Below are 13506 nucleotides of genomic sequence, written 5' to 3' on the forward strand. Positions count from 1 at the left end.
CCACTGCTAGAGAGCAGTGGCTAGGCTAAGTCCCGGCACTAGCCGGTGAAGGCGGAAATGAGGTCTCTTCCCCTTAACCTTTACTGGCGGATGCGATCTACAAGCAACGACTTGACCTCGAGGGTGTGGTTGTGCAGCGGTGGTGGTGATGTTTCCGGTGGGGCAAGCGATCTACAAGCAATGACTTGAGCTAGAGGGCATGGTTGTGTAGCAGTGGTGATGATGTTTCCGGTCGGGCAGGCGATCTCTCGTGGTGAGGTGTTGGTGGCCACAATCCCATCTGCAGGTATGCGGATGGTAGCGGCAACCTTTTGCATCCCAGCGAGGTGGGCTCCACTCAGAAGTGTGGATGGCACAGTGGTCCTGCACTTCGAGGCGGTGTTGTCGCTCCAGGCCGAAGGGTCTTGGACCTTCCTATCCAATAGCAACGGTGAGTATGGTTTGCCGACCTATTCCGTTCGACAGAAGAGGAAGTCGAAGCATGAGGACTCTGCTACACTGTATAGTTTCCCCAATTGGCATTTTGGCGGTGCCAGTGACCTTCCTCACTCACAAATTTTCCTCGTATGTGCATCGGTGAGATCTTCATCATTCCGAGCCATTGGTGGACATCAATACTTGTTGCGCTTGACTGTATGCTTGTGCGGGTATGGTCTTCACTGGTGTGGCATCTCACATCAAGACTGTGCAATACACGTAGCTGTTGGGATCATGGAAAATGGTGGTGCAACATGATGACTTTGATTTGGTGGTGCTTCTCGAGTACTCGGCTTCGAGCTTGAGTGAAAACCCAAGGTTTGAACCTAATTGGTTATACCTAGCAATGGCGGGATTTTGCGTTGTTACATTGTTGAAAGCACTGCTCGGATTTGCTCGACCTTATCTTCAGGGTGAAAACCTAGGATTTGATCTTTCATGCTCAGATCCGAAGACATCGGCGCTTGACTGCCATTTCCTTGCTGGAGGCGTTCTGTTGGAGAACATTTCTCAATGTCTTTGTGATCTGAGGAGATGGTTAGTGTGGATGGTCGTTGTTGTAGTTCGTCGATCACTGTTTTGATCTCTTCTTAGATTTTTCCTTTTCACGTTCGTCCACCTAGGTAGAGTTTCGGTCTTGTATGACTTTGCTCTTTGCTGGCGCAATTCTTTATGTGTGTGTGTGTGAGTGTGCGCGCACGCGCGCACACGTTAGTGTTGGTTGTGTGCATCCTCATGCAAAGACTGGATTCATACTCATTATGTTTGTATCCTTTAGAATAAAAACAACCTTTATGAAGAATGACTAATCAGATACCCTGATCTTGTTGTTTCCATCCTTTTATCTCAACTAGCAAAGATGCCCGTGCGTTACAACGGGAGAGAAAAAAAGTCACACACCATAACTCAATAAGCATGACTCAAGAACCCCTCTCTCACATGACATCTTCTATTTTGGCACGGAACCCATACATGTTGTCGCTTTTCCTCTTGCCCCGCATTGTGAACCCCCATGCTTCGCTACAGAGCAAACGCCAGTTGCTACCCCTAGAAAGACAAAAATAATAATATATGATCATTTACATATATGTCCTTATATATTGTACATCAAGAAAATATTATGGGATTTGTCAACACAACAACAATAAATTTGAGAGGGAAAAACATATAGGCAAGCACTGCCTACATGATACATCATCACGACTGCCTACATCATGGACATCGACGAATCATTATTACATTAGTTGGTAGCTAGAGAGTGAATTCTTGTGACGATGACGACGTGCATGCCGTTGCCATCTGGTGGAACGCGTGAAGATCTTTGCATGGCTCCTGTTTCATGGTCGACTCAACTCAAAAAGCAACCTTTAGCGCAAGAATATCGTCACCGACTCACTATGCCCGCGCTGCGGACATGATGGTGAAACCAGTTCACACATATTCCTAGACTGTCCTCTTTCACAACGTATTTGGCAACGGATCGGCCTCTCTCCTTCAAGTACCATTGATGGACTCTGGGACTGCCGCCTCCCTACACAGGTGGATGCGGTAATCTGGCACTCCGTCCTCCTCCTCATCCTATGGAAGGTTTGGGATTCCAGAAACGCTATGACCTTCAAGCAACAAAATCACCACAGTATTCTCACCCTCAGGCGCATCATGGATGATCTCATGCTCTGGACGCACCGGACGAAGAAACCGGTGCACAAGCAGGCCGCCTCCTCCTGGCGTTCCTACCTGTTATCACGACTTCACGTGCTTATGTAATTCCCCTTTGTAATCAGTCTGACGATGGGTTATGAACTTGAGAAATGTATTTAGGTGGGGAGCTCCCCCCCCCCCCCCCCCCCCCCCCGGTGATTTTTCAAAAAAATAATTCTTGTGAGAAGTTCGAGTACAAAGTTTCACATCTCAAACTTTTACACTCTTCCGTCCATCCATCATCCATGGCAGATCCACCACATGCGTGGCTTCACGTTGAGGTGGTATACAACCTTCATCTCACACTGTGCGTCACATTGAACTCACGAATCATTCGAGTTAATGTTCCATGATGCATTACCTGGATGCAGATGGATTGATGAGAGAAGATCGATCAATTGTTCAATCAGATGGATTACTTGTGAGATGTTGACACAGATGGCGCACCGGGGACAGCTCGTGGCTCCTTTCAACCACTTTCTTCCCTGACAAAAAAAATAATAACCTACAATCAGAAAACCACTCCGTAGTTTCTCCTCACAACATGGAGTGACCTTTGATGTCTAATGGGTCAACGGATGGTAGACGATGGTGCAGCACACTTGGAGGGTGCTCAGGTGAGGTGCGTGCTATGCTAGTTGGCATGACGTGACGTCGTGCAGTATGAGGTCTAGCGGGCATCCTAGTTATGCAAAGACTGGATTCATACTCATTATATTTGTATCCTTTAGAATAAAAACAACCTTTATCAAGAATGACTAATCAGATATCCTGATCTTGTTGTTTCCGCCCTTTTGTCTCTATGGAACAACTGTTGTCGTCGTCTTCATTCTGTTGCCGTCTTCCTTTTTTAGCAAAAGCGTAGGGCTAAACGAGTTCGTCAGCAAAGTTGTCAATTTATGTGTTCTTCGGAGAATGCAAGGTGGATGTGATGCGGCTGGGGGCGCCCTCGTAATCATATTCCACGGGACATTCGTCCAGCTGTATAGTACATGGCAAAAATCACTACGTTCTATATATGGCAAACATGAAGCACTTGGTTTTCCAGAGGAATTTTTTTGCCAGAGACTACTACTACAATGTGCACGACCTGGCCTGCGAGGAGGCACGCGTGCAGCTCCCTCTTCTTCCACCTCCATGGCGCCGGGAGCGCCATGCTGTACCGCCTCCTGGACGCGGTGACGTCGGTGAAATGCGAGACGCGGCGGGCTCGCAAGCAGGTCAAGGTGCTCGAGGCCCTGGACGTCGCCGGGACGCAGCTGTACCACTTCACCACCATCGTCATCGCTGGCATGGGCTTCTTTACGGACGCCTACGACCTGTTCTCGGTCTCCCTCATCGCCGACCTCCTGGGCCGCATCTACTACCACTCGGCGGATGGCAGGCTCCCCGGCAACGTTGCCGGTGCCGTCAGCGGCGTGGCGCTCTGCGGCACGGTCCTGGGGCAGCTCTTCTTCGGCTGGCTCGGCGACAGGATGGGGCGGAAGCTGATCTACGGCGTCACGCTCAAGCTCATGGTGGTGTGCTCGCTCGCGTCCGGCCTCTCCTTCCACAACAAGCCCAAGTGCGTCGTGGCCACGTTGTGCTTCTTCCGCTTCTGGCTCGGCTTCGGCATCGGCGGCGACTACCCGCTCTCGGCGACCATCATGTCTGAGTATGCCAACAAGAGGACTCGCGGAGCCTTCATAGCAGCGGTCTTCGCTATGCAGGTGTGTAAGTAAAACCATCACAATATTTTTTGGAGCCTGTGCTGCATCTCATTCTTAATCTACAACCTCCATTTCTTTTTTCTCGTCTAACTCAGTCAAAGATAATATTTTAATCCTTATCGTATTATGCTTGCCCTGCATAAAGGGTCTTGGGAACCTGGCTGCTGGGGCTGTTGTTCTGGTGCTCTCTGCGAGCTTCAAGAACACGGCCGCGTACGATACTGACCAGCTCGGGCAAGCAGACTACGTGTGGCGCATAGTACTCATGCTCGGCGCCGTTCCTGCCCTGCTCACCTACTACTGGCGCATGAAGATGCCCGAGACGGCGCGCTACACCGCGCTCATCGCCAAGAACCTCAAGCTAGCGGCGTCTGACATGGCCGCGGTCCTCGACATCGACTTCGTGTCGGACATGGACGCGGAGGCCGTCGTTAAGCAGGACGAGTTTGGCCTCTTCTCCATGGAGTTCCTTCACAAGCATGGCCGCCAGCTCCTCGGAACCACCGTGTGCTGGTTCGTCCTCGACGTCGTCTTCTACTCCCTCAACCTCTTCATGAAGGACATCTTCAGCGGCATCGGCTGGTTTGGAGACGCGGCCGAGATGAGCCCTCTCGAGCAGACCTACAAGATAGCCCGCACGCAGGCCATCATCGTGGTCGGCGGTTCCCTGCCAGGGTACTTCCTCACTGTCCTCTTCGTTGACCGCATCGGCCGCATCAAGATCCAGCTCATGGGGTTCACCATGATGACCATCTTCATGATCGGGCTCGCCGCGCCCTACAAGTTCTGGTCCAAACCCAGCATGCACGCAGGCTTCGCCATCATGTATGCATTGATCCTCTTCTTCGCAAACTTCGGCCCCAACTCCACCACTTTCATCCTGCCTACCGAGATATTCCCGACGCGGCTGCGGTCGACGTGCAACGGCATATCGGCTGCCGGGGGTAAGTGTGGTGCCATCATCGGTGTTCTCTGGTTCCAGTATTCTCATACGAGCATCCGGAGCTCTCTCCTACTTCTCGCAGGGTGCAACCTGGTTGGAGTCATGTTCACTCTTGCCTTGCCGGAATCCAAAGGGATGTCACTCGAGGATATCACCGGGGAAATGGAGGAAGAAAGCGAACCATCTCAAGAATCTACAGTTGCTGATGTTGAGTTCATCCACAGCGTGGAAATTTTGTAGCCAGTACCATTCATCCCGGTTGCTGATTTTAGTGTCTTCTCAAAATTACTCAAACATTGGAAACTTGTATCTTTGAGATGTTTGGATTATATATAGTGTTCAATGTGACATGAGATGGGATAGACTCCAAACGAAGTGGAAATAACACAAGTAAATCTAGGCATAGCAAATAATAGAGCAAATTTCAGTTTTACTTCCTTTACTCCTCCTATCCATATTACCTGTCGCTGGTTTAGTACAACTTTAGTACAGAATTGTATTAAAGCAGCGACAAGTAATCCCTCTGTCCCAAAATATAAGGCATTTCTGCTTTATAACCTTTAAACACATCAACAAAGGAGATCTCTTCATACCCTTCATAATAATGAGTATAATGGTCTTTCTTAAAAATACATTGTCCGCACTCTAAAAATAGAGACCTGACTTGTTCCGAGTCCACTATGGGCAGGCCTAGTAGTAACTAGTAAGTGTGTACTGTAGCCCGGGATTGAAAATCAGAAGAAAAAACACTAGAACCAACCAGATTTGCTGATATATTAGCAGAGTTTCTTATCAACAAGAATTGATTTACTGTAGCAGACCAAACCAGCACTGTACTACCGGGCAGGAAACTGTAGCGAACCGACCGAGGGGGTATTGTAGCTAATGTGTTTTTCAAATTTTAAAATGTTTTCTGAAACACAAACATTTTAAAAAATCCGAATTTTTTTTCAAACTTTGAACTTCTTTTTGAAACGCAAACATTTTTTATTTTGTGAAATTTTTTCAAATTCATGAACACTTTTTCAGAATTGTGAACATTTTTCTTAAAGTGCGAACAATTTTTCAAATTTGCGAACATTTTCTTTGAAACTTGAATTTTTTTTAAACTTCATAGTATTTTTTGAAAATGCAAACACTTCTCAAATTTGTGAGCATCACTTGAAAACACAAACATTTTTAAAAATTTAAGAATATTTTTAAACTTTATAAACATATTTTGAAAACAATTTTTATTTTCTAGGGAATAAGCATTTTTTATTTTCTATTTTTCGTTTTTCTTCGGTTTTCTCGTTAATTCATTTTCCTCCTTTTTGAACTTTATTACAATTCTTGAAACCTTTTCAAAAACTTGAAAAATCTTTGGAATACCAGAAAATGTTCTTATTTTCAAATATTGTTTATATTTTTTTTTCAAATTCTAGAATTTGATTAAAAATAATCCCTTTCTTGACTTTTTTATTCACACAGTTTAAAAATATTTGTGCTTCAATAAATTTGATAAATTTTTAAAAAAGCATATGAACTGAAATTTTTCTTCAAAATTTTCATCAATTGTGAATTTGTTACCACTTTTGGAAAATGTGTTTTAACTATGTAAAATTTTCACACACAATTTGTTATTCCAAAATTGTTGAAATTTTTTAAGAAATGTTTACAACATAAGAAAACGTTCATGTGAATTGATAATGATGGAAATTGCAAATAGCAGAAGCATTAAAATTAGGTAAAACTACATGCTCATGGATGCACCCGTCTGGCATAGTCTGGCACACTTTTCTCAACTGCTGTTTTTTGAACTACTAGTAAGCGTACACGTCAAAATTCACATGTATAGAGAAGATAGTCTGGTAGTAGTAGTCAAAAATATTGCAAACGGACCTAGCATGTTTTTGTACAATCAAGGAAGGTCATTATCACTGTTTGACAAAAGGTACTCCCCGCAAGTGATATAAAATGTCTTAGAGGGAGTATAATTTAGAAAATCTACTTTGCAATGCACCTAAGAGCATCTCTAATAGATTCCTAAGTTTTGGGCGAAAGAAAAGGCCATTCCAGATCTCGCAAAACAGCTGGTCCTGTAAAAATTTATACAGCTCCCCTTAAGAAAAACCTCGTCCTGAAGATATGGAGTTTTGGAGACAAACTTTTTAGCTCCCCCTTTACCAGAATACCGTTGGCGAGAGGGAAGTTTCACGTCAACCGCCACCGCCAGCTCTTGATTCTAGCCTTCCCCACTGTCGCCGACTGGCCGACCGACGTCCCCCGCCCTTCCTCACCTCACTCTTGAAGGCCATCGAATCGTTGGGGAAGAAGACGACAATGAAAAAAAAGAGAGAAAAAGCATCGATAGATGGAATATTAGTTTTTACAATAGAAAATTGCGGTATCTGTTCAGTGCCAGCCCTCGTGTTACTGAAAATCCTTTTTAGGAGGAACCGTAAGCTGGTTTTTTAGACGCCAGGCGCGGGGACCATGTTGTCCGGGAGTCCCATGGTGAAGTCCACGTTGGAGCCGGCGAACGCGCTGAGCACGCGCGCATCCTCATCGTATAGCTTGACCTTGGTGGCGTTCAGCGCACGGAGGAGCACGACCGCCGCAGGTTGTCGGCCACCTGGCCGTAGTTCACCCCGAGCGCCGTGGAACCTCCCCCTACCGCCGCCAAGTCCGATGCAAGCGTGGTGACGGCCACGACAAGCACGTGCCGGAGCAGCGAGCCGAAGTAGAAATGTGGTGGAGCTATCTGACAAGGCCGGGAGTGAACTGACAGCACCATAGGAGGATGCGAATCACACGCTTTATATCGAAGTTGTTTTTGTGTCGGCTCTGACAAGGTGCCGTTGGTAGAATGCTTGCTTAGATCAGGACTGTCCAAGGCCAAAGATCGGTTGAGATTTCGTGTGGGGTCTCTGTTGGGGAACACAGTATTTCAAAAAAATTGCCTACGATCACGCAAGATCAATCTAGAAGATGCATAGCAATGAGCGGGGAGAGTGTGTCCATGTACCCTCATAGACCGTAAGAGGAAGTGTTTAGTAACGCGGTTGATGTAGTTGAATGTCTTCGCGGTCCAACCGATTCAAGTACCGAATGTACAGCACCTCCGCGATCAGCACATGTTCAGCTCGGTGACGTGCCTTGAACTCTTGATCCATTTGAGGCCGAGGGAGAGTTCCGTCAGCACGACGGCGTGGCGACGGTGTTGATGAAGTTACCAGCATAGGGCTTCGCCTAAGCACTACGACGATATGACTGAGGTGTGTAACTGTGGAGAGGGGCACCGCACCTGGCTAAGAGAAGACTTGGTGTGCCTTTGGGGCGCCCCCCTCCCACGTATATAAAGGGGGGAGGAGGAGAAGGCCGGCCCTAGAGCAGGCGCGCTAAGGGGGGAGTCCTACTTGGACTCCTAGTCCAAGTAGGATTCGCCCCCCTCCTTCCTTGCACCGGAGAGGGAAAAGGGGAAGGGAGAGAGAGGGAGAAGGAAAGGGCAGGCGCACCCCCTCCCTAGTCCAATTCGGACTCCCTATAGGGAGGGGGCACGGCTGCCCCTTGTGGGCTGCCTCCCCTCTTCCCTATGGCCATGTAGGCCCAATCTTTCCCCGGGATGTCCGAATGCAACCTTCCAACATATGAATCTTTACCTCTCGACCATTTCAAAACTCCTCTCATGTCCGTGATCTCATCTGGGACTTCGAACAAACTTCGTTCATCAAAACATGAAACTCATAATACAAATCGTCATCGAACGTTAAGCATGCGGACCCTACGGGTTCGAGAACTATGTAGACATGACCGAGACACATCTCCGGTCAATAACCAACAGCGGAACCTGGATGCTCATATGGGTTCCTACATATTATACGAAGATCTTTATCGGTCAAACCGCATAACAACATACGTTGTTCCCTTTGTCATCGGTATGTTACTTTCCCGAGATTCGATCATCGATATCATCATACCTAGTTCAATCTTGTCACCAGAAAGTCTCTTTACTCGTTCTGTAATGCATTATCCTGCAACTAACTCATTAGTCACATTGCTGGCAAGGCTTATAATGATGAGTATTACCGAGAGGTCTCAGAGATACCTCTCCGATACACACGGAGTGACAAATCCTAATCCCGATCTATGCCAACTCAACAAACACCATCGGAGACACCTATAGAGAATCTTTATAATAACCCAGTTACGTTGTGATGTTTGATAGCACACAAGGTGTTCCTCCAGTATTCGGGAGTTGCATAATCTCATAGTCAGAGGAACATGTATAAGTTATGATGAAAGCAATAGCAATAAAACTAAACGATCATTATGCTAAGCTAACGGATGGGTCTTGTCCATCACATCATTCTCTAACGATTTGATCCCATTGATCAAATGACAACACATGTCTATGGTCAGGAAACTTAACCATCTTTGATTAATGAGCTAGTCTAGTAGAGGCATACTAGGGACACTCTGTTTGTCTATGTATTCACACATGTACTAAGTTTCCGGTTAATACAATTCTAGCATGAATAATAAGCATTTATCATGATATAAGGAAATATAAATAACAACTTTATTATTGCCTTCAAGGCATATTTCCTTCAGTCTCCCACTTGCACTAGGGTCAATACTCTAGTTCACATCGTCGTGTGATTTAATACCAATAGTTCACATCGCCATGTGACTAATACCCAAAAGGTTTTACTAGATTCAATAATCCAGGTCACATCACTATGTGATTAACACCCAAAGAGTACTAAGTGTAGGAGGTATGCCCTAGAGGCAATAATAAATGATATTATTTAGCTCCAAGTTCATAATTATGTTTATGTTCCATGCTATAACTGCTATGGTTCTCGAGTCTGCAATAACACGAGGTTTGGAGGAAGACTCATATGCACGTGTGGAATAATAAACGGTAAGAAGTATTCTTAGTCTGGCCTCTAAGATTAGCTCAATTGTTGCATGATGGTTCTGTTTTCCAGATCATGGGCATTTCAATGCCAACAACTTTGAGGGCACAATGTTAAGAGAACATTTGTGTTGAATCGACCCGGATTGATGTTATGTCGTGAGATTCATTCGTCACAAGTTTATGGTTGATAACACGGAGATGGTAAATGTTTGCATAATTCCTTAGACCATGAGAGTATCGAGTTTCTTCATACTTGCTTCATGAACTTTGGGGTTTGTTAAACGTCATCCGTAAATGGGTGGCTATTACGGCGGCTTATGGGTTCATGGAAAAGTGTGTCAAGTAACTTGATAGCTCAAGATTGGGATTTGCTCCTCCGACGATGGAGAGATATTCTCGGGACCTCTCGGTGTTACGGTATCCATCATCGTCTGGCCAGACATAGTGTGATTTGATCACAGGGATGCCGGAACACGGAAATGAGAAAGGAGAACAAAATCGGTAACGAGGTAACTTGCATGGTGGACAAATTGTTCGTCCACGGGGATGCAATAAATCCCACCTCGGGTGTTTGTGACATATCGCGAAGCAACAGGAATAGCTCACTGCAACTGGAGGTTCACTCGAATATTCATTCGTGTGGGTATAGGGGTCAATATGGGTGTCCACGGCTCCGGTGTTGATCATTGATCGGAAGGGGTTCCGGGTCATGTCTATACTTCACAGAACCTATAGAGTCACAGGCTTAAGGTTCATCTATCTGCTGAATACTAGACAGGGAGTCTGAGAGAAAGTTTCTGGGAAAAGTTTCCGGAGACAGCGAAAAAGTTTCGATAAGAGAGGTCACCGGATGAGTTTCGGTGAAACCAAAAAAGTTGTTTTGGGGTATGCCATTAAGTAAAAATGTTTTCGGCACATGCCTGATAGTTCTTGGAGGGTGAGGGAATCCTGGATTAGGGGGTGTTCAGATAGCCAGACTATACCTTCAGCCGAACTCCTGGACTATGAAGATACAGGATTGAAGACTTCGTCCCGTGTCCGGGAGGGACTTTTCTTGGCGTGGAAGGCAAGCTTGGCGATACGGATATGTAGATCTCCTACCATTGTAACCGACTCTATGTAACCCTAACCCTATCCGGTGTCTATATAAACCGGAGGGTTTTAGTCCGTAGGACAACGTACACATCAACAATCATACCATAGGCTAGCTTCTAGGGTTTAGCCTCCTCGATCTCGTGGTAGGTCTACTCTTGTACTACCCATATCATCAATATTAATCAAGCAGGACGTAGGGTTTTACCTCCATCGAGAGGGCCCGAACCTGGGTAAACCTTCTTGTCCCTTGTCTCCTGTTACCATCCGGCCTAGACGCACAGTTCGGGACCCCCTACCCGAGATCCGCCGGTTTTGACACCGACATTGGTGCTTTCATTGAGAGTTCCTCTGTGTCGTCGCCGTCAGGCTCGATGGCTCCTACAATCATCGATAGCGATACAGTCCAGGGTGAGACCTTCCTCCTCGGACAGATCTTCGTCTTCGGCGGCTTCGCACTGCGGGCCAATTCGCTTGACCCTCTGGAGCAGATCGAAAGCTACGCCCCTGGCCGTCAGGTCAGATTTGGAAGTTTTAACTACATGGCTGACATCCGCGGGGACTTGATCTTTGATGGATTCGAGCCATGGCCGAGCGTGCCGCACTGTCACGACGAGCATGATCTAGCTCTGCCGCCGAACAGTGCCCTGTAGGCCGCACCCGCATCGGCTACGACCCTTAATTCGGAGCCGACTGCGCCGATCGAGGACGGGCGGTTGGACGCCACCTCGGGTGTTGTGACCCCAACGGTGATTGAGCCAAGCACTAGCCCCGTACTCTGCGAGACTCGTGACTCCAAGGATCCGGACTCCTCTCTGGACTCCGAACCCTCCGTGCCCATGCCGACCGAATCCGATTGGACGCCGATCATGGAGTTCACTGCCGCGGACATCTTTCAGCACTCGCCTTTCGGTGATATCCTGAAGTCACTGAAGTCTCTCTCTTTATCAGGAGAGCCCTGGCCGGACTAGGGTCAGCAAGGTTGGGGTACGGACGATGAAGAAATTCAAATCCCACCCACCACCCACTTTGTAGCCACTGTCGACGACTTAACCGACATGCTCGACTTCGACTCCGAAGATATCAACGGTATGGACGCCGATGAAGGAGATGATGAAGAACCAGCGCCTACTAGGCCCTGGAAAGCCACCTCGTCATATGACATATACATGGTGGACACCCCAAAAGAGGGAGATGGCGATGGAACAGCGGAGGATGACCCCTGCAAGAAACAGCCTAAGCGCTGGCGTCAGCGGCGCCGCTCAAAATCCCGCCAAAACAAACAAGGTGATTCCAGCACGGGAGATAATAATACTCCGGAAAGGGCCGAAGAAAACCCCCTCCAGCAAGATTTAGCACAGGAGGATGGAGAAACCAGCCCTCATGAGAGAGCGGCAGACAGAGAGGTCGAGGACGATAATTATATGCCTCCCTCCGAAGACGAGGCAAGCCACGACGACGACGAATTCGTCATGCCAGAGGATCCCGTCGAGCAAAAGCGTTTTCAACGTAGGCTTATGGCCACAGCAAGAAGCCTCAAGAAAAAACAGCAACAACTTAGAGCTGATCAAAATTTGCTAGTCGACAGATGGACTGAAGTCCTTGCGGCCGAAGAGCATAAACTCGAACGCCCCTCCAAGAGCTACCCAAAGCGCAGGTTGCTACCCCGATTAGAGGAGGAAGCACTTGATGCGACCGACCGGCCACCTCGTGGTCGCGACAGAGAGGCCTCTCGGCCCTCCACTCAAGCCGCACCCTGTACCAAGGCACGGGAATATGCGCCGAACTTACGAGACATGTTGGAGGACAAGGCAAGGCAAACAAGATCAATCTACGGATCGCATGGGCGCCCCACGGCTCGAGACGGTAACCGTCACGCCGGCCACAAATTCGGCGGGGCAGAACACAGTAGACAAGGCTCATTGGAGCTACGTCATGATATAGCCCAGTAAAGAGGCGCCGAACACCCACTCTGCTTTATAGACGAAATAATAGATCATCAAATCCCCAAGGGTTTCAAACCCGTAAACATTGAATCATATGATGGCACAATAGATCCTGCGGTATGGATCGAGGATTATCTCCTTCATATCCACATGGCCCGCGGCAATGATTTCCACGCCATCAAATACCTACCACTCAAGCTTAAAGGACCAGCTCGGCATTGGCTTAACAGCTTGCCAACAGGATCAATCAGTTGTTGGGAGGACCTAGAAGCCGCATTCCTCAACAATTTCCAGGGCACTTATGTTCGACCCCTAGACGCCGATGACCTAAGTCACGTAATTCGGCAGCCAGAGGAATCGGCCAGGCAATTCTGGACCCGGTTCCTAACAAAGAAAAATCAAATAGTCGACTGTCCGGACGCTGAGGCCCTAGCAGCCTTCAAGCACAATATCCGTGACGAGTGGCTGGCCCGGTACCTTGGAAAGGAAAAGCAGAAATCTATTGCAGCACTCACGACACTCATGACCCGCTTTTGCGCGGGAGAAGACAGCTGGCTTGCTCGTAGCAACAATATGACCAAAAACCCTGGTAATTCGGACACTAGGGACAGTAGTGGCAGGTCGCGTTGCAACAAGCAGAAGCGCCGCATTAACGGCGACAATGCTGAGGATACGGCAGTTAATGCCGGATTCAGAGGCTCTAAATCCGGTCAGCGGAAAAAGCCATTCAAAAGG

The 13506-nt window shown here is 47.6% G+C and overlaps 1 protein-coding gene across 1 annotated transcript; it reads left to right on the forward strand.

Moving 5' to 3' along the window:
• The first annotated feature begins 3206 nt into the window (after positions 1 to 3206).
• On the forward strand, positions 3207 to 5070 carry LOC125533784 (putative inorganic phosphate transporter 1-13). Its single transcript, XM_048697135.1, has 2 exons — positions 3207 to 3887; positions 4033 to 5070. Exons 1-2 carry the CDS (start codon positions 3258 to 3260, stop codon positions 5068 to 5070), a joined length of 1668 nt encoding a protein of 555 aa, XP_048553092.1. The 5' UTR covers positions 3207 to 3257.
• Positions 5071 to 13506: the final 8436 nt, after the last annotated feature.

This window comes from Triticum urartu, chromosome 2, assembly GCF_003073215.2.
Source record: "Triticum urartu cultivar G1812 chromosome 2, Tu2.1, whole genome shotgun sequence".
In the NCBI taxonomy this organism is placed as follows: domain Eukaryota; kingdom Viridiplantae; phylum Streptophyta; class Magnoliopsida; order Poales; family Poaceae; genus Triticum; species Triticum urartu.